Source organism: Anguilla anguilla, chromosome 18 (assembly GCF_013347855.1).
Source record: "Anguilla anguilla isolate fAngAng1 chromosome 18, fAngAng1.pri, whole genome shotgun sequence".
NCBI lineage: Eukaryota > Metazoa > Chordata > Actinopteri > Anguilliformes > Anguillidae > Anguilla > Anguilla anguilla.
In genome coordinates, this window is record NC_049218.1 from 29,952,631 (window position 1) to 29,980,508 (window position 27,878).

At 47.3% G+C, this 27,878-nt stretch overlaps 1 protein-coding gene across 7 annotated transcripts in view; it reads left to right on the forward strand.

The window, feature by feature from the left end:
• Nucleotides 1–26,595, forward strand: part of LOC118217865 (gamma-adducin-like) — a 65,074-nt gene extending 38,479 nt beyond the window's left edge. For 6 of the 7 annotated variants that reach the window (XM_035399971.1, XM_035399974.1, XM_035399973.1 and 3 more), the window contains 14 exons: nucleotides 3,838–4,066; nucleotides 8,895–9,033; nucleotides 10,040–10,191; nucleotides 11,002–11,082; nucleotides 14,486–14,635; nucleotides 15,139–15,282; nucleotides 15,563–15,661; nucleotides 18,130–18,303; nucleotides 19,500–19,763; nucleotides 20,997–21,113; nucleotides 21,821–21,907; nucleotides 23,115–23,238; nucleotides 24,743–24,835; nucleotides 26,300–26,595. In XM_035399971.1, the coding sequence (XP_035255862.1) occupies nucleotides 3,872–4,066; nucleotides 8,895–9,033; nucleotides 10,040–10,191; nucleotides 11,002–11,082; nucleotides 14,486–14,635; nucleotides 15,139–15,282; nucleotides 15,563–15,661; nucleotides 18,130–18,303; nucleotides 19,500–19,763; nucleotides 20,997–21,113; nucleotides 21,821–21,907; nucleotides 23,115–23,238; nucleotides 24,743–24,835; nucleotides 26,300–26,553 (2,073 nt within the window). In that variant the 5' untranslated portion in view covers nucleotides 3,838–3,871 and the 3' untranslated portion in view covers nucleotides 26,554–26,595. The remainder of the gene's footprint in view (nucleotides 1–3,837; nucleotides 4,067–8,894; nucleotides 9,034–10,039; nucleotides 10,192–11,001; nucleotides 11,083–14,485; nucleotides 14,636–15,138; nucleotides 15,283–15,562; nucleotides 15,662–18,129; nucleotides 18,304–19,499; nucleotides 19,764–20,996; nucleotides 21,114–21,820; nucleotides 21,908–23,114; nucleotides 23,239–24,742; nucleotides 24,836–26,299) is intronic. The other variant, XM_035399978.1, reaches the window with a different exon arrangement.
• The last annotated feature ends 1,283 nt before the right edge of the window (nucleotides 26,596–27,878 follow it).

Here is a 27,878-nt window from a genome sequence, read left to right on the forward strand (position 1 = left end):
ACCCCCTCTGGTGCTGAGAAGAACAGTTTTATCCCCAGCAAATCAGTTTCAATAAGTCACATAACTTTATTGCGAAAGGCAAGAACAAATCTTAGCGAACCCCTAGAGACATTTTTGTTATTTCTGAGAAATTAGACCTCCGAGGGGTAGAACATTTGCATTCCAGAACATTTGCCTCATCTAACATAGCCCTCTTCTGGTCATTTTAGATTGTTCTGGAAGTTCTTCCATGGGAAGCAGAGCTGATAGCTGTGTAAATAAATCCTGGCAGGTAGTCTTTTTTTGGCATAATGGTAGATGTGCTGGCTATAGGAGCTATCTGAAAGCTGACTCACAGAAGGACCGATGGCACTAATGTAGTATATTTTTGGTTTAAGAGGTAAAGAGTCTGGCCATCTATGTAACACTGGATCTGAGGCAGCGGCATTGCTTTACTCACTCGTATAATGTGAGACCCGCATTAAAAACCATGAAACCAAAACAACGGCATTTAAACCAGTTAGTGGTTTTATGGAGGATTTTAGAAGCATGCTATTGATGGCACAGTCTATTAGCTCTGTGTGTGTGTGTGTGTGTGTGTGTGTGTGTGTGCGCGCATGGTATTTTAGCCTATGTCTGGCAGTTATGAAGTAAGGAGCTATTAGACTGTCACTGAAGAGTTAGCGGAGTAGCTGTTACTGAGGAGGGAGCAGGTTAGCGGTTAGCGTGTAGTACGCGCGCACTCTTCAGTGTTTAGGAGCACTTTCTGTTCCGCTGTGGACACTGCGACCCGGCTCCTCTGTCACAAATACAAACAAGATCTGAAGCCATATAAGTTTACCAAGCTTCGGCTAGCGTGTCCTTTGATGTGTTAGCATGTGAAATCCTCTCAGCCTCGGTCATGCTAAATAGTTGATGTTGATGACATTGGCTGTATGTAGTAGCAGTGTGACTTCTTGCACTAAAGCAGTTACCATGTTTTGTATTGCAGCACAGATCCAGCGCTTGCCTCTTTAAAGTCAGATATGCAGTTAATTTAACCGCCATGGCGTTCAGTTTACGCTGTCTGCTGTGCAGAAGATGACCGCGCTATATTTAGCTCGCAAGGCTACTGTGGGTGAGCATGATTGAAGGCGTGTACGCGTGCCGGTCACACTGTTGCACTTCTAGAACATTCTCTTCTGTGTACATAGTGGTGTCACTCAGACCCCATCCTTTTTTAAGGGTCACCGCATGCCAAGGTAAAATGGTTGAGTGATTTTATGTGTATTTATATGAAATATAATATTCGATAATATATTTATGTGACGCGCGTCCCGTGCACCGTTGGAGGTTTCTGTGGGGGAGTTTGCTGGGGTCGTGAGTGGCGGTTATATTTCTTCGTAATGGCCTCTGTTGACAGGGGAAATGGGGCAATGGAGTGTGTGCACTGCGGGCTGAGTTTAAGGAACTGACCCATAAAAGCACGGAGGTCAGTTACGGTCAGCTTTGACCCTTGGCAGGGTAATAAATTAAGTTCATGCCGCCTTAAATATTTATTATTCCGACCTGGCTGCCGTGCCAAGACTCTTACCTTTCGTACCGGAGTGGAAACAGCAGTAACCGAAGCCCTTTGATTATTGTAATCTTTCCACTTCACGGGCAGTCCCCAGAGGGTGTCTCCGTCGATGTTAGCCTGTAGTTAGCTTAGCCTGGGAAGGCCGTTGAAATGGCAGTGTTTGCTCTGGCTTCACTACAGCAGAGGGCGGATTAAGGAAGTCTTCCCACTCACACACACACATATACATACACACACACACGGCCTCTCACTACACACACACACACACACACACGGCCTCTCACTACACACACACACACACACGGCCTTTCACTATACGCACACACACACACACACACACACACACACACATCCACCCGCCCACCCTTTCACTATGCTCACATGCACACTCACACACCCTCTCTCTATACGCACGTGCACACACACACACACACGCACGCATGCATGCATACACACACACGCGCACACACACACACCCTCTCACCATATGCATGCACACACACACACGCGCACACACACACGCCCACTCACTATATGCATGCACACACTCACACACACACACACACACACACGCTTACACAGCTGTTGAAACCTGTGGTTGTTTGAGCAGCGCAGCAGCTGATTTTGGTGCTGGTGCTCGGGCCGGTGGAATAGGGGTTTTCCAGCACACCGCGTGGAGCGGGATAAACGCCTTGGTGTCCCTCACTCCTTTCAGTTGGGCTGCTCTTCTCAAACCCTTCTGAGAAAAGAAGAGGCTATTCCCTGTGACCAGGGGCTCGTCAGTCATTTCCTGGAGACGTTCTGAGGGAAAGGAAGAAAAAAAATAAAGGTTGGAGGTTTGATTCGCTCGTGCCGAAGTTTGGCACCGACAGCCTGCTGATGTATAGAAATGAACCTCACGGTATGGATGGGGGTTTTTATGTGCTCAGCTCTTGCATAAACACCGCCATCGCGCATTTTGTGTTCTTTCTGGTTTCTGCTGCTGCCTCTGGCTGCTCGCGGTGCCTGCCAGGAGCGCTCTCTTTCAGGAGTGGAAGAACCTGCTCCAAAAATGCGGTCCCTGCAGAGTCGGCTCTGCGGTTCGACCGCGGAGAGGAAGGGCCTCGCCCGGACTTGAACGTGACAATTCAATTCAAGCGAAAGTGAAATCAGCTTCGGGCCACTTTAGATGAAGCGCATGATCTGACTTGCATCACTCTGCGCCGTTTATTCTCCTGACTGCCGGTGGGGAAACGGTGGTGAGCGTGGCTCTCCGGCTTCAAAGGAGAGACGCCGATCGGTTCAGGTTCAAAACCGGGCCTCCCTGGCCTTGAGGCGGCCCTGTCAGGCCTGGTCGGTAATGACGTTAGACGACCAGCCTTTAAACGTGGAATCCCAGGACCTCAGCTCGAGGAGAGAAGCTGGGCACGCCGGCGATTATAGGCGCCGTGCGACTGCAGGAGCGTACCGACGTCCTCTGTTTCGCGGTTCTGTCCCATCGCGGGGAATCCGGCGCGCTAGGAAACGCGATAGCATAATGACCCGGTTGTGAGTACTGTTGGAGAGCGAGCAGCGATTCGGACAGAGAGCGCAGCTGTGCTTTTCTTCCCACAGACCGTGTTATTCACACTGCTTCGAGACTCTCTGTCTGTTTTATTATCTGCTGTCCAACTGCACACACAAACGACACCTTTATTTTCCTCACTTAAATGTCCCACAGTGGTTAAAACACAACAATTCTCTCTGGGCTCACTGTTTTAGGTACAACAGGGATATTGTTTCCCTCGAACTGCTTTTTTAAACAGTCAGACCTACAGCAGTCTTCCTTACATATTTAAGTTGGTCGGTCGATGTCTTCTTTTATTTTAACAATATCAAAATGCTTTTTTTAAATGAATGGCAAAATAAACTTACAAGTGTTATTGAGTGTTTCTGTTCTCTGAAGGTCAATAGTTGATAATTCAGCTAGATTTTGTGACATTTCTTCTCAAAATCTGAATGATTGTCGAATACATACGTGAAGTATATATATATATACATTAAGTGCCTACAAATGTTTCTGCATCTGTATTGTACGAGGTGTAAAGCACTCAAGTTGAGGTGCAAAAAGGTTGTCCAGAGTTGTGCAAGGAAAGGTTGAAGCTGAAAGCTCCTTCCTGATTGATGTCGATCGGATGGTTGTTGTGCATTCCATCACTGATAAGCAAGTGTGAAGGTGCTGTTTCTGTGCCAACAGTGCTAATTGCTCTTCCTCCCTCCTCCCTCTCCTCCCTCCCTCCCTCCTCCCTTCCTTTCCTCCCCCCTCCCTCCTCCCGTCCCAGGTGAAGGTCGGAGCCATAGAGAGGAGCGTAGGCCATGAGTGCAGATGCCAATCTGGGGGCGGTGACGACCCCTCCCCAGCCCTCCGCGGCCCACAAGGAGAGGTACTTCGACCGGATTGATGAGACCGACCCGGCGTACCTCCGCGCCCGGAACATGTCCCCGGACCTGAGGCAGGACTTCAACATGATGGAGCAAAAGAAACGGGTCACCCTGATCCTGCAGAGTCCGGTGAGCACATCTATCCCCCTGACCCCCAGTCCAGTTTAACCACCTAGATCCTGCAGAGTCCGGTGAGCACATCTATCCCCCTGACCCCCAGTCCAGTTTAAATAACCTCATCCTGCAGAGTTCAGTGAGCACATCTATCAACTTGTCCCCAGTCCAGTTTAACCACCCTTATGCTGCAGAGTCCGGTGAGCACATCTATCCCCCTGACCCCCAGTCCAGTTTAACCACAGAGTCCGGTGAGCACATCTATCCCCCTGACCCCCAGTCCAGTTTATCCACCCTGATCCTTCAGAGTCCAGTGAGCACATCTATCTTCCTGACCCCCAGTCTAGTTTAACCACCCTTATCCTGCAGAGTCCGGTGAGCACATCTATCCCCCTGACCCCCAGTCCAGTTTAACCACAGAGTCCGGTGAGCACATCTATCCCCCTGACCCCTAGTCCAGTTTAACCACCCTGATCCTGCAGAGTCCAGTGAGCACATCTATCCCCCTGACCCCCAGTCCAGTTTAACCACAGAGTCCAGTGAGCACATCTATCCCCCTGACCCCCAGTCCAGTTTAACCACCCCGATCCTGCAGAGTCTGGTGAGCTTATCTATCCCCCTTTCCCCCAGTCTAGTTTAACCACCCAGATCCTGCAGAGTCTGGTGAGCACAAATTTAGAGCATACAGCTGCCTCTAAATTTGGGACCAATACATAAAGCTTCCTGTTAAGATGTGATTCCTGTTAAGATCTTTTATATAACATTCGCAAAAGGGACTGGGATCATAGTGTTGGTGCAGATGCACCTGTAATCCTGTGCTTTTGTATTTCCTCTAGGTAGTACTGTTATGAGATTCTGTGCAGTCATAAAGGCTTGCCAGTCAGGATTATGATCTCTGACATTTTTATATTAAGATGGCAAACAAAGGACTGCATTATTCACGATGACGCTGTTCTTTGGACAGAGAAATACTCTGGAGGGAGCAGCGCGCCGTTCCGAACCGCATTCTGGTCCTGCTCATTTCGAGCACATTTATCCTCACAAAGAAAATAACAAGCCTGCCTCCACTTTGGGGAATACAATACCTAAGATTTGTCATGCATTTTCAATCTTAACAGTGGGTTATTAAGTAATTTAATAAGTATTGGGTAAATGTGTTTGAGTGTTTGTATTTAAAAGCCCATACCTGTGGTCTGTTTTTAAAGTAGTTTATTTCTTATTGTCTGTCCATGCTGAGACCCTGATAAAGCAGACACAGGTGATCCGTTGCATTGCGTGAGGAGGAGCTTGCGCTGCCACAATCACTGATCATTAGTTATCCACTGACCTGCAACTGTGACCAGGAAGTGTGCTTCAGACGAATTCATCCTTAAACAGATAACGTCAGTTAAAGGGCACAATTTAAATTTAAACTTCCTTTTGTTTATGATTCAGATTTTCAATTCATTATGGTAATTGTTTCGCGAGTTGCCATGGATACAGTCATCTTTTCAGTGGAGTGGGCGACGTGACGATTACCACCATATTCATCAGGACCATCGTATCAGAACTCTCAGTTGTGCTGTGTACTTATATTACGATGCATAAAGGGAATTTTACCGGCTTATTATTAAAACAGATTTGTTAACATGAATTAAGATACAGAATAAAGGCCAGTGGTGCGACTCGATGGAGCGTTTATCCTGTAACATATGGTCTGATGTCTGCTTTAGCACGCTGGATCTGCTGCCAGCTCACGCTCAGCTTTTATTTCATCTGCTGAACGACTGATGTCATTTATAGATTCTCCATTTTCCTTTGTTAAGCGTTCGCTCCCCTTGTCACTCTGAAACCCCAGCCCACAGACATTTTGACGTGGCCCACTGGAATGTGGACAGAAAACACGTTCTTTTGTGTATGACTCAAATTCAGTTCCTTGAATGACAGTGAGTCACCCCCCCCCCACCCCCACCCCCACCCCTTTGAAGCAGAACATCAAGGCTTGGTTTGTGTGAGACAAATGCACATATCAGGACAAAGTCTTTTGCTTGTTTCTCCATAACCCGTCAAGCAGTCAAACAGTCCCAATTAAGCACTTCAATGACCAACCAATAATCTACATACTTATGGAGGTGTTTTTGTAGTACAGTCACAAATCTGTAGAATGGATTCACAAATCTGTAAAATGTGAGAATACACGTAAGAACAGCTGCAAACTTTTACAACTAGAATCAACATCAAATCTCAAATCAACCTCTTACAACTTCTTGACTTTTTGCACCAAATTTTGAAGTGGACCTTTAGCAAAAGATGTGCAAACTTGGGAGATGGTATTCGTAACTGGGCCAAGCTAATGCTTTGGTGGGGAGGGCCAATACCTGTTCTTCCAACCAATCAGATGAGCGTATTCGGGATGACGCTGCATTTCATTTACTTTTAAGAAGTGACCCTGTGTCATCAATGGCCAAATTCTAAAAGAGACAAGGAACTCGCCTGCGGAGAACCACCATATTCTGTCTTATTTCTACAGGGAACAATATAACGGATAGCTACATCAGAGTGCGAAATTCATACAACGGCCAATATAGAACAATGTATGCTGCATTCAAATAATTTAACATGACATGGTAGAATTAGTTGTACCGATAATTTGGTATCTATGACTGGGTATTCCATCTAAGTCAGCTTTGATTTAGGAATTGAGCTTGCTGACTTTCATGACAGAATTAGCAATAAGAATTGACGTTCTCTAGCTGTGCTTAGATGCACATTAGCTAGCCTACTGTAGGAGCAGTTTACCAGCTGCCCAACTTGTTGGCTGGCCATTGGGCCTTACATTGGGTATAGGCTACTATATATTTCAGTGAAAAGCTTGTGAAATCTTTTCATTGAAGTTTGAATGAGATAGAATGAAAAAAAATTTTAAAAATTAAAAATTTGTTTTTTGGAACTCATTGGCTCGCTAACATTCCATTTAGACTGATATAACATTAGTTAGTTAGCTGGCTAGCCTGAAAGATTTGAGCAAACATTAACCAAATCCAATATCAATAACATGACAGAAGCAAGGCGGACGATGGAAAAAAAACATTAGGAGCTAACTCGGCTCTGATTGCAACGATTTGAAGTTCACAAATCACTTTTGCACCAAATGATACACAGGATAGCATTTGAGAGGTTGCACGGGCAGATTTGAGAGTTTTCTTTGCTGTAGTTGTGCAAGTTTGCAACTGTTCTTGCATGTTCTCACATTAATTCACAGGTTGTGAATCTATTCTACAGATTTGTGAAACCATTTACAGATTTGTGAGTCCTTGACTCACAGGCTTGACTTTTTCTACAAAAACACCTTCATACATATTGCCTAAATACCTTGGTGTCATTATTTTGACTTATTTATTCTGGGCCACTTGCAGTTTAAATGGGATTAGTCTAAATAACTACTTCAGGGTGCCGGAAATATCGGTTTGCAGTAAGGGAGTAACGTTGCAACGCGATAATCTCCTTGAATAGAAAAACCCGCCTCATGCACCGTTCTTATCTTCCCATCAAATTTAGTCTGTCCATTAATGAAGAGACGAGTTCTGCGGTTTGATTGCTTTACACTTCCCTTTGTGTCGGTATAAAGAGCGCCCGTTTTAGCGGAGAAACCCCAGCCGTGTGCGGCTCTGTCGGAACAAGCACACCGAGGCGTGTCCTCTTACGAGGAAACAAATTCGCGTTTGTTCCCGCGAGTTCGCAAACCCGTGCCAGCAGGCACATCGCGGCAGCCGGTCGCCATGGGGACCTCGCCAGGAGATGCGAGGGAATGTTGTGGATTGTCACCAGAGCCGCTTAGAAGCGAACGTTTTTTTTTTCTTCTTTCCTTTTTATTCGGGGAAGCAGGATTCGCGATGGTGCTCTGTGCGGATTTATCGATGGGCCAGTTAGAGGGGAAAGTCGAAGTCGAAGCAGCTCGCTGTTTAGGTTATTAGGGTTTTCTGGTTTGATGCGTTTTTGTGTAAATTAAAGGTAAAACGGTCTGTGTGTTAACGTGGTGTCATGTAGCATAATCCCCGGGGAACTGGTATCCCTACCTGGGGCACTGCCCTTCTGCCCTGACCAAGGTACTGAGCCTGAATTGCATAACCATCCGGCTCTATAACCTGGATTGTATTTAAAGATTGTAGGCCTAAGAAGTGTAAATCACCCCGAATGAGAACATCCGCCAATGCCTTAAATGTCGTGGATTGGCTCATGGATGTCTGTTTTAAAAGCTCATGCGCTTCCTACTTTTCTCTGTATGTCGGTAGTTTTTTTTTTTGGTTTTCAGCTGGTCATTAATACAATTTGTATTACATATAGTATGAGGATGTGTATTATTTTTTGTTTTTGCCGTCCGAGCGGTTATAATTGTCGCTGCCTTAGATGTACTTCAGGAAAAGTTACATAATCTATTTCTTGACTTGTTTATAGTGACCTTTACTGTGCTCCTAATAAAATTTAAAAAAAAATTTTTTAGATACAAAAAAGATTATCTGAGATTTGTCTTGTTTGCCTGTGTAAGTATGTACATCCTGTACAAAAGCACTGCTAATAAGCATCTTGCATTACATCTTGCACCTTAAATCTTAACTTATTATTATTATTATTATTCAGCCTACCTAGTGAAGACCCGAAAAATTAATGTTGATGTGAAAAGGTACAGATAACCTCATTCAAAAACTGTAGGCCCCTCTGTGACCCCTCTGTACGCTCCAAATCCTGTTTCCCCGTGATGTCATCACCCAGAGGTTGAGAAAACAGGATGCTTGGGGGCGGGCGGGTGGTCGCGTTTTCGTTGCAAACGAGCGAATGACCCGAGCGCGCCCGTTTTGATTGGCAGGCCTTCAGGGAGGAGCTGGAGGGCCTGATCCAGGAGCAGCGGAGGAAGGGGAACGACCCGGCGGGCCTGCTGGCCCTGCGGCAGATCGCAGACCTCTTCACCGCCGGCAGCGTCCCCGGCTCCTCCGCCCCGTCCGTCGGTGAGTGTCTCCGCGCCTGCCCGTCACCATGGCGACGTCCTCATCCCCCTGCCAAGGCAGCTGTGGGAACCAGCCAGAGAAAATGTTAGCATAATTTTTGCCAGACCCTTAGGGTCGTTTTTATATTATAGCTCAATGACTAGTTACAAGTAGCTAACATTTAATGGTGTGCTGAAGGCTGACCAGTAGCTAACTAGCTACTTCGCTAACGTCCATTAAATAGTGATGCTAGCTTAGTTGGCTATCGATAGCCAGAGACCTCGTTTAGGTATGGCGAGGTGTAAGGCTCACTATACCTTAAATTCATACATTTATACAATGACAGTAACCACCTGCAATTTAAAGCTTGTAATTACAAACCCAGTTACCTACTGGTGCTCACTCCTACGCACGTTCTTCGCCTGTCGAATTCATTATGTGCTGTAACCTCATCTTTAAAGTCAATGTCTGTTAATTGTTTTTGGTTATTTATGATTCCTTTCCCTGTTCTACGAATGCCGAGTCTGTATTTTACTCTAATTTCTTAAAGCACTGTTAACTTCTTTGTGAAAAGGTCAGTGCTGATAATAATGGGGTATCTTCATGCATGAAAAATGTGTTTTTAAGAGCTGCACATTCTTCAAGAAAAGTGTGCAGTTTCATATTCAGATAATTTTGTGTGTGCCTTGGTAAATGCAGTCACTGTGCGTGTGTTAATGAACCACTGATTGATGATTGTTGTGCAATCTGTTGTGTAATTGGATTCTGGGAATGCATAATGAAGCGATTCTTTAAAACACAGGGCCCAAAGTGTTTTGACTCCCTTATCGACTGACTAACCTGCATCCTCTGTAAAATTCTGCTAATTTCACACGTCCATGTTTAAATCAGCAGCCCTGTTATGTCCGTATGTTCTCTCCCTCTTCCCTAAATCCACAAAGCCAGCGCCTAAATGCAAAATTAGCCACGTGCGCTAGTATGTGGCCTGAGCAGGCCCTGACTCCTCTCCCGCTCTGTGCTTCTCCAGGCCTGGGGATAGCCTGTCCCATCAATGACATGTTTGGGTTGGAGCTCTCCTCCCTGGTGAAAGGGGAGAGGCAGACTCGCTGCAAGCTGGCCTGCCTGTACCGGCTGGTGGACCTGTTCGGCTGGGCTCACTTCTCCAGCTCCTACATCACCGTGAGTAGACCCCTCAGCCAGCTCTGGAGACCGACTCTATCACTAAGAAATCTATAAATAACTAAAACTAAACATTTCCCACACACACACGCACGTTTAGTTGTTTTTTTGGACTCACTGGAGCACTAAGCATATTTTAGTAACATTCACACAACAGTCTTCACCTCAGATTATCTGAAATTGAACTCCACTTCCTCATTCAACCTTATCATTTTAAAAAAACATTTCCATATTAGGTGTGTGCTTGTGAAATCAATCTGGAGTGGTATTTGCGTTGCAAGCGCTGTTTTTGGTAAAAGCACCACACACCCCCCTCCCCCTCCCCCTCCCCCCCGGTACTGACACCAAGCGGTCTGACGGCTCGCACCTGCGCTGGAATCTCAGGTTCGCGACTGGAATGCGCGACACGTGCGCCGCGTGTCGGAAAGAGCCTTCCTCCTCTTTTCAACACGTACCTGATGATGGTGACGATGATAGTGATTGAGTAACACAGAGTACCGGTGTGTTATGTGGAATCCTCTGTCTTTTAAGTTTTAGTTTGGCGAGGGTAGAATTTTAGTGTCATTATTTTATTACATTTTTGGGGGCCAGCCCTACAAACGTGAATGTCTGTGACTGAGTGATGAAGTTACACCATTGGTCGGCCGAGTTTTGAAGTTACGCGATTGGTCGGCCGGAGAGGTCCAGCCATATACTAGGTTTTGACCTGCTCTTGTTAATCGATGAATATAACACTGGCTAAAACACAGTCAAGGTAAGAAACGTGTAAGCATTAATTGCGTATTGGTTGATTCTCCCTCTTCCTCATAGGTACGAGTCACTAAAGAGCAAGACCATATCCTCATCATTCCCAGGGGCTTGTCTTTTTCTGAAGCCACGGCAGCAAATCTGGTAAGGAAAATATAAGGGGACTGGAGAAGCCAAACCCACCGAGTTTCCATTGTAGGGAACACCTGAAAATCATTGCTCTTGCATGTTACTTCATATTCGATGGAAGAACAAAGCATGGAGTAAGAAGCAGAGAATAGTCCGTTTAGCGAACACTACCAGATTCACAAGTGAAGAGAAAAGACTTAAATGTGCAGTGTATTGTACTGAAATTGTGGTGTTCAATTCATTAATTTTTTTTAATTCAGAGATTGTAATAGACCCCATGCTCGCTTGAGAAATGAGAATGAGAAATGCTTTAGCAAACCATACCAAAATTAAATGGCTGGCTCCTCACGGGAGCAGTTTGAAGCCATAACAGGAAGAATGGCTTTTCATTATCATTTTTTATTTTCCCACCATGGTGTTAAAAATTAAAACCTTTTTTCAGCGCTCTGAGAATGCTTCGCCTCTCGGCGCTGCAGATAAAATTTCCACAGTAAAGCCGGCTGTTTCGGGCGCGCCCTCTCAAACGGAAGGATAAGCCTTGCAAGGCATTGTGGGACGGCGTGGAGGGCTGGGCGAAGTTCTGGCACGGCCGCTGGGTAAAGGAGAGGCCTGCGGTGGTGATTTGGCCCCAAACACACGGAGAGAGAGAACGCGCCTCTTTGCGAACCAAACGTCCTCAGCGATAACTGTGACCAGGCCACGGCTCGCTGCTCCACAGACCAATCATATTAATTTGTTTACTCTTTTTAAAATGGACGCCGTGCACATCGAACCTGCAGTCCTGACAAATTCCTACAGGTGGGAAGTACTGAAGAAAGGCCCAAAGGCTCCCTGAATGAAGATTTAAAACACAAAGGTTTTCATACGTCAGACAAATTAGAGGTTTGGCATTCTCCTCTTCCGGAACACGCCAAAAGGCTTCTAAGGTTTCCCTCAAATTTCTCTGTGTGTTTGCTCCTGTCGGCTGGCTTTGCTGTGACCTGCCCTGGTGAAGGGGAAAAAAAAACACTGTGCCAGGAAATGACCTCATGAGCGGTTTGAATTATGCTCGCGTCCATCGATACCTGCTGTGTTCACCCGCTAATGCCCTGTGGGCGGGGCTCCGAGCAGAGCTTTTCCCCATGCGAGCACGGTGGGCGGGGCCAAACCCTCCTGCTGCTGTCAGTAGAGCTGCGAAGATCATGCTAATCTGCAATATTCCCGGTTTAGCCTGGCCTCCACTTTAGGCTGGCCTAAAGCTAAGGCCTTTCTCAGCTATAGGCCAGCCTAATTCCCAGGCCTTTCTCAGTTTTAGGCCAGCCTAATGCCCAGGCCTATCTCAGCTTTAGGCCAGCCTAATGCCCAGGCCTATCTCAGCTTTAGGCCAGCCTAATGCCCAGGCCTGTCTCCCTTTAAGCTCGGCCTAATTCCCAGTCCTTCCTCATCTGCTATAAAAGGCCAACTTGCTCCACTTTTGTCCGGAGGTCTGAAAGCAGGACTGAAGGGGTTAATAGGAGTCGAAAGCGGTGTGTTTTCTGTGGATATTTGCTGCCGGCTCTTTCGGGTAGGGAAATACACGTTTGCTCAGTTGCCTGGACCATGGAGCAGGTGCTTTTTAAAGGTGTACACACCTCCTGCATCAGCGACAGCTGACTCCTGAGGGGTGAAGCAGACACAGCCGGGTCAGAAAGAGCTGTAATGAAGCCCTAAACCCACGTTCAGCCAGCATGCCTCACCCAGTGGATATCGAGCTTAAATGTGGAAGGACCTTAAAGAAATCCCCTCATTCAGTGAACCAAAGAAAATGAAAAAATCCTTTAAATGACTTTATAATGAAACTGGTGGTCCATTATTATGGAAACCCTTTTAAGTGGGCTAAACATTAGCTGATTATGAACGTAGATTATCTAGTAAAAATGTAATTTACTCTGCAGTAAGTGGCAGGATTGAGGCATGTGTTTAAATATCAGTGCTATTTTTGTCTTTAATTGGAGTGATACCTTTCAGGATCTACAGGAGAAGACCAGGTTACAGTATTGGCGTGTGATGCGATCGCATACTGTCAGAGTCGAACGTTCTGAGCACTTTTGACGGAGACAGATTGTGTGTGACCTCGAAGGTCAAACGTGATTGCGCGTTGCTTAAAGAAATGAAAGGGTTTTGCTGCCTCACGATTCGCCGACAGACTGACGGAGGAATGTGCACGCATTCCAATCCGCAGGCACTCAATAACCGTATCTGTCAATCATAACTAATTTGATTGACATAAGAGTCCAGGAGTATTTCAAAATAAAAGTCTAACTCAGCCCCCTACTGTGTACATCCACTGCTCGTTAAAAAAAAATCGCTCCTTTATCTGTTTATTCAGAACACCGTTATCCCCTAAGTTAAAATGATAAACAAAAACCAGGCCTAATAGTAAAAATGAAAGAGAAAGAAATTGTAAGAATGCAATGGCAAAATAGCATCTGTTAAAGGCATCTGTAGCATCTGTGACATGGTGAAGTAATTATGACAATATCCAGATGCACCTTGGTGTGCTTAACTACAAGGCTGATACGGTCAGATGTTTGGCTGTTGATGTTGTTAATGTAAAGGCGGTAAAACTGGTCCTGCTGCTTTTGGGTAGTATGTGAACCTTTTTTTTCTTTAAGTGTCTTTTTAAAAGTGTCTGTGTGCAAACGGTCTCTCTTGGGGCTACACAAAAGGTCCTTGTAGTTTACCTCATTACATTACCTGTCTGTACGTGGCTTGACATAGTTGTTTGTAATGTCCCCTTAACCCTTTAACCCTTACCCTGTGAGGTCACAAATATGTGAGTAGAATGTTCTTAACTGAACATTCCATTACTGATGTCACAATCACTACAGGTTATTGAAAGCAATGGAGTTCTAGAATTCTAGATTCACAGAATTCTGAATACACATTCTAAAAACCTGCTCTTCAAGGAGTTTATTAACCATAACCTTAACTGCATCAGGACAGGTGAACTTTTTTCAAATGGGTTCCATAGCTCAAGCATTTGTTTTAATCAGATTGTTTTAGCAGAAATGGCTTAGCGTTCCATTTAAGAAGGAGAGCATCAGCGAAGGGAAACTGTGATGAGGAATTAATTGATGTTGGTGGTGTCACTGTAGATAGTCGTACACATATGTGTAGTTACTTATACAGTAATTGTTTTACAGTTCTGTCTGACGTTATTTGGTAAGTCTCTTATTTGTATGCTTGGTTCATGCCGCCCTGGAATTGATAGATTACACAATAAAATGGCCAGTTTAGCTGTCTGTATCACATTAGCATTTTTTCAGTGTTTACTGGTGTAAATGATAACACATTCTGTGGTGTCCCTGTGGCTCAGGCTTAAATGCTGTTAAAACTGGTGCGTTTCCCATTTAGCGGCCTGACAGAGACCCCTCCCTTTCCCCCCTCCCCCCCCCAGGTGAAGGTGAACATCCTGGGAGACGTGGTCGAACAGGGCTCCACCAACCTGAGCATCGACCGCTTCGGGTTCAGCCCCCACTCCGCCGTCTACTCCACCCGCCCCGACGTGCGCTGCGTGGTCCACGTGCACACCCCCGCCACGGCCGCCGTGAGTAGCCCACCCCCCACCCCCCCGCTGTTGCCCCCATCCTTCTGATGCCCCACGCCCTGCTGATGCCCCCTGGCTTCAGGGGCTTTTCAGCTTCTAAAGCCAGTGACCTTCTAAAGCCGGTCAGAGGCTTCATTCCTGTACAGCAGCACTCTGGGGGCTTTGCAGAACAGTCTTGATATGGTGCTGGGTACTGTCTACTTTGTAGGTAAACAGTGAGCACTTGGTACACTTTAGTGGTAGGAAAATGGCGAGCATTGTTGGGCTGAATGGCCTGTTCTCGTCATTACTGTATGTTGTGTTCTGTTGTTGTGTTTTGTTGTGTTACACTATTGTTGTTTATTGTTGTTATTGTACGCTGTGCTATGTTATGCCATGCTATGCTATGCTGTTATGTTACAGTATGTTATGTTATGCTATGTTATGTTGTGTTCTGCTGTGCTATGCTATGCTAAATCGGGTCTCAGTTGTAACTGTCACTCTCTCTGCCCCTGAACCCCCAGGTGTCCTCTATGAAGTGTGGCCTGCTGCCCATCTCTCAGGAGGCCCTGATCCTGGGGGAGGTGGCCTACTACAGCTACCAGGGCTGCCTGGATGAGCCGGAGCAACGGGTGGAGCTGCAGAAGGCCCTGGGCCCCACCGCCAAGGTGGGCCTCCTTCAGGAACCGGGAGGGGGGGTGTGGGGGGGGGGACAAGGGGGGCGGGGACTGGTTGGCTGGTGCTGAATTTGGTTTGTGCCACTGCTGAGTTTCCCTGCCCTTCAGGAGTTTTTAGGAGGGACAGGGTTGGGTGGGGGGGTACCTGTGAGTTTTGATTCCTGCCTGTGCTGATTTTTCCTGGGTGGTGTGAGTGGGGGACGGGATGGGACGGGGGGGGTGGTTCTGCGAGTCTTGGTTCCTGCCGATGCTGATTATTCCCGCCCCTCAGGTGCTGGTGCTGAGGAACCACGGTGTGCTGGCCCTGGGGGAGACGGTGGAGGAGGCCTTTCACTACATCTACAACGCCCAGCTGGCCTGCGAGATACAGGTACTGTGGACTGTGAATTTCAGCGTCTGAAACAGCTTCTACATAGTGACATCATTCATATGTTTTAAATATTTTAAAATTCTTACTTTTTGTGTGTTTTTTACATTGGTTTCGGTTTCCTAGAAACCAGTAATTGTAAACTGGGCATATGCTGTATTTTATGTGTAGGTAATGCTGCAGATGCCTGTCTTTTAATGCTGAAGGGGAAGTGATGATATAATAACTAGAAAGGTTACAATTCCTGAAGGAATTGTGTGGGCTTGCTTAAAATTCCTACTGGCACTGTCCTCAAGCCTCAATGCATTTCAATGAGGGTGCATAGCTCAGAAGAAGCACGAAACCGTCCAGACCCACAGCGCACCCTAGCGTTACATATGGCCGGGGATCAGCAAGTAGTGATTATGTTCCAGGGATCAGTCATATCCTAAAAGTGTCATGAGTAAAACTTGGCTAACTATATAGCTAGCTAGCTATGGCATGTCCTCACCTCTGTAACATTATTGGTTGTCCTCCGTGTGTCCATACATCTGTATCGGTGGTTGTAGCATCCGTGTGTCCATACATCTGTATCAGTGGTTGTAGCTGTGTGTCCTTAGCTCCTACTCATATGTGCAGGATAGTATCCGTACGCGCAAACTAGGTTAACTAAAGTAGGCGAACTGCTAACATGTTAGGGTTAGCTAAAGTAATGTTAGGCGATAAAGCTGTCCTTAAAAATCTTGTGCTGTTGAAAGTGCGTCCTACTAAACGTCCATGAGTGAGTGAGTGACCACCTGCGCATGTGTCCTACTAAACGTCCATGAGTGACCCTCTATGGAATGACCACAAAAATTGCTCACAAAAACTTGAATATTTCAAAAAGTTTTGAATATTTCAAAAATCTGAATACAAGCAACAATGTCTGGAACTAGCCAGTCATTTTGCTGTATAAAGTGTGAATGTAGTGCAAAAACTGTAGGACTAGTTAGAGCTAGAAAAATTGGCCGGAAAGTGCAGATAATAAATATGAAAGATATCAAGAGTGCTGAAGCAAGCCCACTAACAACAACAACAGTTTAATATTTATAGTTCATATTCGTGCTGGTAATAAATCTTTTTTTCATTCACCCTGGTGAAATATGCTTTATTTTATCTCTTGAAACTGTTTGGAAGGCCTTTTCTGTGCAGTGTTTTTGAAAGCTAGTGGTTCTGACAGAGCACTGTCTGGCTCCATCAGGCTGGGTTCAAAGCCCCTGGGCCAGGTTCGAAGCCCCTGGACCGGGTTCTATGCCCCAGGGTTGGGTTCTAATCCCCCGGGCCAGGTTTCTAAGCCCCTTTGGCTAGGTTCTAAGCTCCTAGGCCGGGTTCTAAGGCCCTAGGCCAGGTTCTAAGCTCCTGGGCCGTGAGCATGCTGCAGTCTGGAAAATGTGTGTCTCTCGCAGTCCTGAGTACGAGTTCATATATGAGCTCCGAGGTACTACTCAGTCCTTCCCTGATTTTGAAAGTCATGAGAATTCTCCACGTGCTTTTTAGTGTTTCTGCCGTGCGTCAGAGCTCGCAACATGATTTCAGCTTTCATGACTACAGCTTGTGGGCTGAGTGCTGATCCCTCCTGCTGCTAAGGAAGTTAAAGCTGTTTTTTTTGTATGCTTGCTTGCTTGATTCAGTCTGGATTCAGGATCAACTGGCTTTTGCGCCACATTCAGTAAGCCATTCCCAAGTTACCGTTAAAACAATTTTTTTTAAAAATTCAAAAAGTTAAACACCCTTCACGCTCAAAGGAGCACCTCCAAGCAAATTTACGCTCTATTTTTATTTATTTATTTATTTTTATTTTTCTCTCTCTCTCTCTGTTGAAATGAATGCAGTTTGAATGTGAAAAAGCTGTCATGTGACAGCCTTCATTTCCTCCTTCACGGCTGCTCATTGGATCTGCAGATTTGTACAGTCAGACATATTGAGCTTTTCAGTGTGAAGGCATTCGTGTGCGTGTTTGGAGAAAGGGAACGGGCCGCGCTCTCTAGAAATGGAGGAATCTGATGACCTATCCTGTTTTTACCATCGGGCTTGTGCGGCTAAAGAGCGCCCTTGAAAGAGGGTGAGAGAGAGAGAGGGAGCAGAGAGGAGCAAGGGAGAGAGGGGGAGAGAGGAACAAGAGAGAGAGGGAGAGAGAAAAAGAGAGAGGAGCAAGAGAGAGAGAGGGTGAGAGAGGAACGAGAGAGAGAGGAGAGAAAAAGAGAGAGAGAGGGTAAGAGAAGAACAAGAGAGAGAGGAGAGATATAAAGAGAGAGAGCGAGAGATAATCTATCTTACAAAGTCTGTTTTACAATTTCGTTTCTGAAATTAAGCTAGCAACTTCAAGTTACACTTTATTTTGCCCTTCAAAATAAAGAACCATCTCTGGCAGTGTAGATGTCCATAATACCCATAAACCATGCGTAATAGTAGTAAAGATGGCTGTGCTGCCGTGTGTTTGGACCTGCTTTCAGGTGAACGCTTTGTCCTGCGCCGGCGGGGTGGATAACCTGATCGTGCTGGACGCGCTGCAGTACCAGCCCGTCACCCAGGGCGTGGCCGTGGGCGGAGTCAGCATGGGCGGCCAGCACAAGTGGAAGGTGGGCGAGCTGGAGTTCGAGTCCCTCATGAGAATGCTGGACAACCTGGTGAGTCACCGCCCCGCCCGAGGCTTGCGCGAACGCCGCGCTCTGATTGGTCCAGCCGTTCAGAGGACAAAGCCTATTGGTTAATGGACTGTTCAGGCCTGTTACCTCACTCTTTCTCTCTCTCAGTTGGCAAGTAGGTTTTAGAATCGAGGACAAAGAACAAAAAGGCATTTAAGAGCAAACCGCCCACTATAGCAGATGATGCCATTATAATTCATCTCCTATTACAGTGTGCCCGCTGGTGTGATATGAACCTTAATGATGATGTCATTTGAAATTGTACGTGTGATTTACGGCGATTTTGGAACGGACGTACGCAGCAGTGGGTGGCCGGTGGGGGGTGGGGGGTGGGGGGGCGGGTGGTGGAACTCGAGCTCTCGGGTGGAGGAGTTCCATGTGAGTCATGCGGCGTTGGCATGGAGACCAGGCAGGAGGGCGTGGCGGTTTTCCAAAGGGCCGAACTCCAGGAGGAGAGGACAGCATAGGACATTTTGGGAAATGAGGAATTATTTATGTATGTTTAAAAAATGTTCCCAGGATTCCATGTTATTTTCTCTCATGTCCTGTCGGGTTATATGGGAGAAGCAGTTCACATGCATTACATAGATTACATTTATTTGGCAGATGATTTAATCCAAAGCAATGTACAATAAGCGCATACCGAAGGTCATTGGAACAACTACAATACACAGGTCCGATAAGGTACAATACCTATTCTGTAGCAGTTGTCCATAGCCATGAGCACATTAAGTCCAGTTCACACAGGAAACGTTACTCTCTGACCGTACCTATGCTAAGTCAAACTAGGAGGCACGTGTGCGGTGGTTTGAGTCGTAAATAAAGCCACCAGCCAGCGCCCTGCCATGATCGATAAGCTTATCTCCCGGGCAACAGCAGACATCCTTGTTTCAGAGATTGCGGTGCGTTCGGTCACTGGATAAGTTTTGTGCTTCCCGTCGTAAAGGACGCTCACGAGACTTTCTTTACGCTGTGCGGTGGGTCCAGTGCGGACCTTTTAGCATCAATCAAGTTCCGGCACTTTCTTTAGGGAGCGCCGGAAGAGTCCGCCTCTCTCCGGACGAGCGGGTTCAAGTCAGCCGAGCCGTTCGTGCGGTAAACGCTAAAGAGGGAGAGCGGGCTCCAGCGAGGCGGACGCGACGTTAAACGAAGGGGCTCGCTGTGTTCTCGGTCGCCAGGGCTACCGGACGGGGTACGCCTACAGGCACCCCATCGTGCGGGAGAAGCCGCGGCACCGGAGCGAGGTGGAGATCCCGGCCACGGTGACGGCGTACACGCTGGAGGAGCACGAGCCCGCCCCCCGCTCCCCGTTCGGCTTCCTGCCGCAGAAGCAGCAGCAGCGCGAGAAGACCCTCTGGCTCAACTCGCCCAACAGCTACACCAAGGTCAACGTGCCCGAGCCGTCCCACAACGGAGAGGCCAGCCCCCGCACCAAAACCACGGTGAGACCCCCCCATCCCCCCCCTCCTGAAACTCAACCGCCCCCCCTCCCCACTGCGGCCTGCCCCGTCGCCGTAGAAACAGAGTCAGCTCTGACCTGCCGTAATCACTGTGTGCGTTGCCGTGCAACCTGAGGCCTCATGATGCCTTGCTGCTGGTTGAAAAGCTTTAGTTGCCGTTTGTGACCGAGCCAACGACACCGCCTGCACCCGGAAAACTGATAAAATATTCATTTAGCAACAATGCTGTCGGTCGCTAGTATCTTACACCTTGTGAACACAGTTTGGTGGAACTCTGCCACGGTGTGTGGGAGGAGCTTCAGGGATAAGGGGTGGGATAGGGGTGAGGGGTTGAGTGAAGGGTGGGGTATGGAGGAGGGGCTTCAGGGATAAGGGGTGGGATAGGGGTGAGGGGTTGAGTGAAGGGTGGGGTATGGGGGAGGAGCTTCAGGGATAAGGGGTGGGATAGGGGTGAGGGGTTGAGTGAAGGGTGGGGTATGGGGGATGGGCTTCAGGGATAAGGGGAGGGATAGGGGTTGAGTTAAGGGTGGGGTATGGGGGAGGGGCTTCAGGGATAAGGGGTGGGATAGGGGTCGGGGGTTGAGTGAAGAGTAGGGTATGGGGGAGGGGCTTCAGGGATAAGGGGTGGGATAGGGGTGAGGGGTTGAGTGAAGGGTAGGGTATGGGGGAGGGGCTTCAGGGATAAGGGGTGGGATAGGGGTGGGGGGTTGAGTGAAGGGTAGGGTATGGGGGAGGGGCTTGAGTGCAAGGTTGGCTATGGGGGAGGGGCTTCAGGTATAAAGGGGGATATTAAAATCCCCATCATACTGCTCATTAACTCCTCGCTTTCCTCAGTTTTTTCTATCCTTGGTCGTAAAGCAGTAACCCGCACTCACGGGTAGTTGTTTGAGAACTTCTTTTTTTTTACTCTACTGCCCTCTTGTGGCCGTTCTGAGCTTTGGCAGTGATCACACATGAAATCACGGGCACACTGCATGAACCAGTGGTATCAATTCTTGGGGTTTGAAAACTACTGCTATAACACCACTACTGCACCTGCTGCCGCATGTAACTTGGTGTAAAATGATTGGCTGCTATAGGTTGTGATGGATGCAGTGTCAACACCATTACAGCCCAAACCTGTGTGTGCTCACGCGGTTATGTTCTGAATAAGAGCGTCTGCTAAACGCCTGACTGAAATGTCAATTTAAAAGAGCTTTTTTTTTCCTTTTCCAGTGGATGAAGGCGGAGGACTTGGGCAACAGCAGCGGCACTCCAATCAAAATCGAGGACCCCAATCAGTTTGTGCCTCTCAACACCAACCCCAGCGAGGTGCTGGCGAAGAGGAACAAGGTGCGGGGGGGGTGGGGGTCCGCCACTCGTCTACCGAACGCATGGGGGGGGCCCGGCGGGGTTTAGGGTCGGATTGAATTCCGCGTCGCGGCGTAGCCTGTTGAGCTCTGACCATGTGACCGTTACGAGCTGTGACGTCAGCGGTCGGAATCCGGCCGCACGACCTCTGTCACGCGTCTCTCTCCCTCTCTGTCGCTCCCCGTTCTTCCTGTCGCTGCACTGTCCTGCCCTAAATTTAAGCAATTCCACCCCCAGATGAATAAGTATGGATGACAGTGACGATAGAAGGTCCTGCCGCTCTCCATTAGCACAGATGTCAACGCCCCCTCAGCTAAACTCAGCTCAAACGTCAGCCTTTCTGCTGAACGTACATCTGGCTGCACTTGTGGTCTGAAATTTAGATTATGCGGGAAGCCTCATGTGCTCATAAATACAAGCACATGAAAGCACATCGCTGGACATTGTGTAGCCCGTGTGAAGCTGACTGTCTCATGACTGGCACATACAGCCTGTAGACCGTAGAAAGGTCCAACTAGACGCCTACTTCCGGATCGTATCTCCTCAGAGGCTCCATGGTGCCCTCTTGTGGTGGATAGACGTATTGCTTGTTTTAAGCGCCTTGCTCGGTTTGCCTGCAATAGCTGTATTTGCCCATTTGCCGGTGAGACACAGACCTGTTGGTAAAGGCCCCTCTGTGGTTCTTGCAGATCCGAGAGCAGAACCGCTTCGACCTGATGACGGCCGGGCCCTGCGCCCAGGTCCTCGCCGGCATTGTGGTGGACAAGCCGGCAGCGGTGAGCGTTCTGTTTCTTATTCTACCGCTTTTTTTATTCCCCACTGCACATCACGGTAGCTTTAGGTGGTTATAGTTCACTTTAACGGCAGATTTATTTATTTTATTATTTTGCTGTACATTATATTATTTTTAAACTCACAGAATATGAATTAAACTTCCCAAAGCTTATCGTACAAAACCTTTGACACTTCTGTGCACTTCTGAATTAAGTTATTGTAATTCAGTGTTGCGCTGAATGATAAGGTGAAGTGAACAGGAGTGATGTGCTACTGATTCTCACCACTAGGTGGTACACTGCATAGCTTTATAGGAGGCGTTCTCAGTCTTATCTCAAGAAGGTCAGTGTGGGTGCAGATTTTTGTTCCAGCCAAGCAGGAACACACCAGTTTCTATTAATCAAGGTGCTTAGCAAAGACTGTTAGTGGTTTATTAGTAGAGTCAGGTGTGTCGTTCTTTGGTTGGGGGAAAAAACCTGCACCCACACCCGGCCCTTTCTGGATAAGGGTGGGGAACCCTGCTTCATAGACTTCACCTGCACTCAGCCACTCTGATGTTCAGTTTTAAAGGGGGTTACCAGGGTTACCAGAGGAGTTTCTTTATTAGAAGGGGTTGAGTGCCGATTAACAGCTTTCTCATTCTGGTTGTTTGATCTTATTTTGTTTTCCTGAAGGCTGAGGTCCTGGCTGAGGTAGTGTTAATGGTGTGATTCTGAATCCCGTGGTCTGTGCTGTTTTTTCTTCTTTGTAGATTTTGGTCTTTGTTTCTAGTTATCTTTACTCTTTTTACCTCATATTCCGCAGTTATCGGCTGTGTTTTTCTTTGTGCTGGGAGTGAAATCAGGGTGGGGTCATGTTTTCATGGAACTGATTTGCAAGTAATTAGGCAAATTAGGAAATACCGTTTTAAAGCTGAGGCTAAATGAAAAATGTGAAATCCCCAAATGTCACAATTTCATAATTTCCTGATTCACCTCCAGCACCATTGTATTTGTCCAGTGTTACACCTGCGTGAATGTGTATATGTGTAGCATGCATGTGTGTCAGTGCGTGGTGTGGAGGCTAGTACGTTAGCTGAGTGTGTTAGCACAGCAGTGTAGCTGCTAACGTGTTAGCTGCGTGTGTGCTAGCAATGCAGTGTGTCTGTTAGCACGTTAGCTGAGCACGTTAGCACCGCACGCCGTGCCAACACTGTGGCCCTCCCCGCAGCCCTACGTGATGCCGGATGAGGACCAGATGGAGCCGCTCCCTCCCAACCCCTTCAGCCAGCTGACGGAGCGGGAGCTGGAGCAGTACAAGCAGCGGGTGGAGCGCCAGGAGCTCGGGATCGAGGGTAGGCCCCCGGGACGCCGCAGGGCTAACGGTGCAAGGCGGAGCGGTCGGCATTAGCCCCTCCCTGCCGGGGCTGGAGCGCCTTCCTGCTGAACACCCAACGGGCCGCGGAGAACTCGACCCACAACCTCACACTCGGCTCCGAGGCGCTAGCACGCGCAGCGTTAGCCCACCCAGCGCGCCTCACAGAAACGCGACTCCACGCGCACGCTAGCCGTCAGACGCTAACCGCATGTCTCCTGCTTCCTCCCTCCCAGATTCCTGACCTGATTATTCACTTGGTTTCTCCACCTTATGCATGCGTCACTCACACATTAACATAATGGCTGAATACACCTCCACATTAGCACCTTCAGATGATATTTTAGGCACTGAATGTTATGTACTGCTCTTAGTTCATATGACATAGCCTGTTCTGAATTCGGAATTGATAATGCTCAGTCATGGGTCAGTTACATATCTGAAGCAGGAAAAGGAGAGAAAAGAAGGAAATCTAGGTTTTCTTATAAAAACATGGTGGAAAAGGTTAGAGGTGCTCTTGGAACAGGGGAACAAATCCAGTGGTGAAACAAAACTGAAAACATGGCATTCCATAAGTATCAAAGGAAAGAAAAATATGAAATTAAAAAGCCTCTATTATGAAGACTGTAATATTAAAGGCACCAGGACATAAGAAAAGCCAACACGTTTTGCCCACAAGCTGGTCTTCATCACAGCTTGAAAGGATTTCCTTCATATTTAAAGTACTTTAACTCTTTGCAGGCTGGTAAATAATTTTGAACCAGTTATGCAGATTCCTTCTAACTTATTACTAACCAACATGGACAGTCGGATGACAGAAGAATCTTGCTCTGAAAGCTGGTTATGGTAATGGTTTAATCAGGATTCACCAGTATACTCCAGTTTTCACCGGTCTGCTGGAGTTTGCCTGGAGTGGAAAGAGTTAAAGTATTTCTGGAGGAAGGTTTGGCCCGGGCACCATAATGTTGCAGAGAGGTGTGATTCTTCGCTGTGCTGAGAAGCTTCTGCACTCAGAGGCTGTGTACCCCTGTCCTGCCACACGTCCCGATGTCCGTCCGCAGAGACCAGAGCTTGATCGATTGGTTGTTGATGGACGCAGTCAAAAATAGCGTTAGCGCAAACTTAGATGTCCAGTCCACCTGTGTCTTTCCTTGAATAGAGTGAGCGTTCATAACCTTAGATTTGTGCAGTTACGTAAGAGTAAATGGATATAGTACTCCCCAATGTGTAATGTAATTTGGTAATTTCATCTGAGAGTTCAGTATGAAATGCAAGGATCAGATGCTAACTGTAGCATTAGTGAGAACACACACCTGTTTTAATGAACTTTAACACCGATGCTCACCTTGTGTTGCACGAATGCGTTAAGTGCATGCGTATGGATGCTATAGCACAGCCACACCTGACTGTCTGACCGTGTGTACGTATCGGCTGTGCACGGCTAACGCTAACTCTCAGTGCTAACCTTTCCCCCCGCTCTGCAGATGAGGATCAGGAGCTAACATCTGAGGATGTCTCCACCCTCTCACAGTCTGTCTCTCAACCGCAGTCTCCACAAATAACCCCAGCTGCTGAAGGTACCGGTCGTAAAACCACACCGCTATAATGCTTCACTGAGCAGCGAGAGTGTGTGCGTGTGTGTGTGTGTGTGTGTGTGTGTGCGTGCATGTGTGTGTGTGTGTGTGTGTGTGTGTGTGTGCGCGCGTGTGGGCCAGTTTGATGTTATCTAAAGACGTTTGTTAAGGAGGCTGTAATGTGCATGAGACACAGTGGTTTGCTGTTCTTCAGAGATCTTACGCCATGTAGCAGAATTAGCATAAATTCTCTGAGAACCAGTTGAGTGTGCTCTCAAGGATTTGGCTGAATGCTCAGTCATTCGGTTTAGAGTTGCCAGAAGTGAGAGCTGCCTTGGGCTGCAGAGTGGCGTAGCTTGTTAAGGCCCCGTTCTAAGGCACAAATGAACCCCACTCTGTTCCAGTGTGTGGATGGGCCCCATGGTCTGGTACCTGTTAAGTCTCTGTTCCAGTGTGTGGATGGGCCCCATGGTCTGGTATCTGTTAATGCTCTGTTCCAGTGTGTGGATGGGCCCCATGGTCTGGTATCTGTTAAGGCTCTGTTTTAGTGTGTGGATGGGCCCCATGGTCTGGTATCTGTTAAGGCTCTGTTCCAGTGTGTGGATGGGCCCCATGGTCTGGTATCTCTTAAGGCTGTTCCAGTGTGTGGATGGGCCCCATGGTCTGGTATCTCTTAAGGCTCTGTTCCAATGTGTGGAATTCCATATGCATTTTTGGTAGTTTTTCTGTTAAATGCATTGGACATTTTGGACTTCTGATGAAGTGTAGGCCTACTCTTGAAGGGAAGCTCAAGGTCAGGCAATGCATGTTGTTTGTGTGTGGCAGGTACGTGCTCAAACAAAACTTTGTTGATCTTTACGTAACTGCAAGCTTCACACTTTAGTTCTCTGAAAATTTCATTTAGCATTCAGTTTGTAATGCCCTGCCCCACCCGTTTTAAGGCTTTTCCATTAATAGAGTGGTTCATTTCAACACAGGGTTTGAAACGATGGATTGTGTTCTAATGAATGAATGGAAGCATTATTACGCAAGCCAGCGCTAATGTAGAGCAGAAACGTGCTCAGTCTGCGAGTGACCCAGTTTCTGTAGGTGTGAGCTGTCTGCTGTGAACCCTGTCAGTTACAACAGCGCAAGCTAACTCCACCTCTCATGTGCTCTGTGTGTGTGTGTGCCTGTGTGTGTGTGCGTGTGTGTATGCGTGTGTGCGTGTGTGTGCGCGTGTGTGTATGCGTGTGTGTGCGCGTGTGTGTATGCGTGTGTGTATGCGTGTGTGTGTGTGTGTGTGTGTGTGCCTGTGTGTGTGCGCATGTGTATGCGTGTGTGTGTGTGCCTGTGTGCCTGTGTGCGTGTGTGTGTGCCTGTGTGTGTGCGTGTGTGTACGTGCGTGTGTGTCTGTGTATATGTGTGCGTTTGTGCATGTGTGTGCGTGTGTGTCTGTTTGCGTACGTGCGTGTGCGTGCGTGACAGAAAACCACGGCGACGGGCTCCTGAACGGCCGGGACTTCCTGCAGGACGTGGGGGAGGACCTGAGCAAGCGCCTGAGTCAGCTGACCACCAGCACGGCCGAGAGCCTGGAGGTGGCCAACGCGCCCGCCGACAAGACGGAGGAGCCGCTCACGCCCGAGGGCTCCCCCGCCAAGTCCCCCAGCAAGAAGAAGAAGCTCTTCCGCACCCCCTCCTTCCTCAAGAAAAGCAAAAAGAAGGAGAAGGTCGAGGCCTGAAAGGTGCCCTTAAAAAAAACAACAACAACAACAAAAAAAAAACACGATTAAGTCAAGGACTCGCACATCTCAAAATGAGGGGTTTGGGTGTAACGGAGAAATTAGAAGTCTTGAGCCAAATGTAAAGTTGAAGTAAGTCCTGGAGAACTGGCTCTTTCTGCAGAAGGGGGTTTTTTCTGCCTAGGCCTGATCATGAATTTTTGTTTTTCTTCATTTTGTTTTGTATATTTTCTTGACGTGGGCGGGTAAAGCACGTCGATCGTTCATATCTTAACTGCACAAAAGAGGGTGTGGCTAAACGTTCCCTTGTACAATTCCCCTTTTTAATAGTGAGAGTGACGGTCTTTCTTAAGTCGAGGTTTCAGGTCACTCGAGATATTTTTGATGAGATCCTTTCTGAATCCCGTCCGAATGCTTTGCGAGCGGAGGTGGCGACTGCTGCATCGGACGCTTGCCGTGAAAGAGACGGAACTTTCTGGAAGAGGGCTCGGGTGAACTGGCGGCCTTCACGGCTGGTCCAGCTCCTTCACAGACCCTCCTGTGAAAAATGGCTGCGCTGTTATTTTTAGAAGAGCCGCTCCTTCCCCTCTCATTTCCGACTTCTGAGCCTTTCTTCTAAGAACGCGCCGCATCCATTTTACAGCACGAGAGAAAAGGAGCACGGCATGACGGGTAACAAGTTCCCAAAATGGCCGTCTGTTTTAACCCTTAAAGTACGAATCCGGTCATCTCACGAAACTTTGTTTTTATTGTCATTGATTCAGTTTTTAAATTTTTAGTCCACTTGGTTTTTTTCAGTCCTTTTTTTACACGTTTGAAGAGAAGGCAAATGTAAAATGTGCTTTGCGTCACGTCGCGATCGATTAGCGAAGCCACGTGTCTAAAGTGATATAACATGCATCTCAGATTGTTAGAACCTGTTTTAATAACACTTGTACAAACTGGAGTAAGTGTCTAACACTTTATTTGACGTTGCTGCACTTTTATTGGCATGTAATGAAAAGCATGTTAGGAAGTTTCACCAGATGAAGGCTTGTGTATCGGAAAAGAACTGGGGTACTGAAGCAGAGCAGGATGTTCTTTGATTTGCAGAGATGAGTTTAGCAGTTTTCACTGGAAACATATCTATCTACAGTAGGTAGAATAAGAGGAGAAGAGGAGGTTTAAAAGTTTGTTTTATAGTTTATGTAGAAGGGTCATTCGGAGTTAGATATTTGGCACAAGTCATTTCTGAATTTGAGACATACTGGACACCTTTTTAATTTTGACCGTGAAGTTTACTCCCCTCATATTACAACTGAAAAATTTTGGGCATTAATGACCAG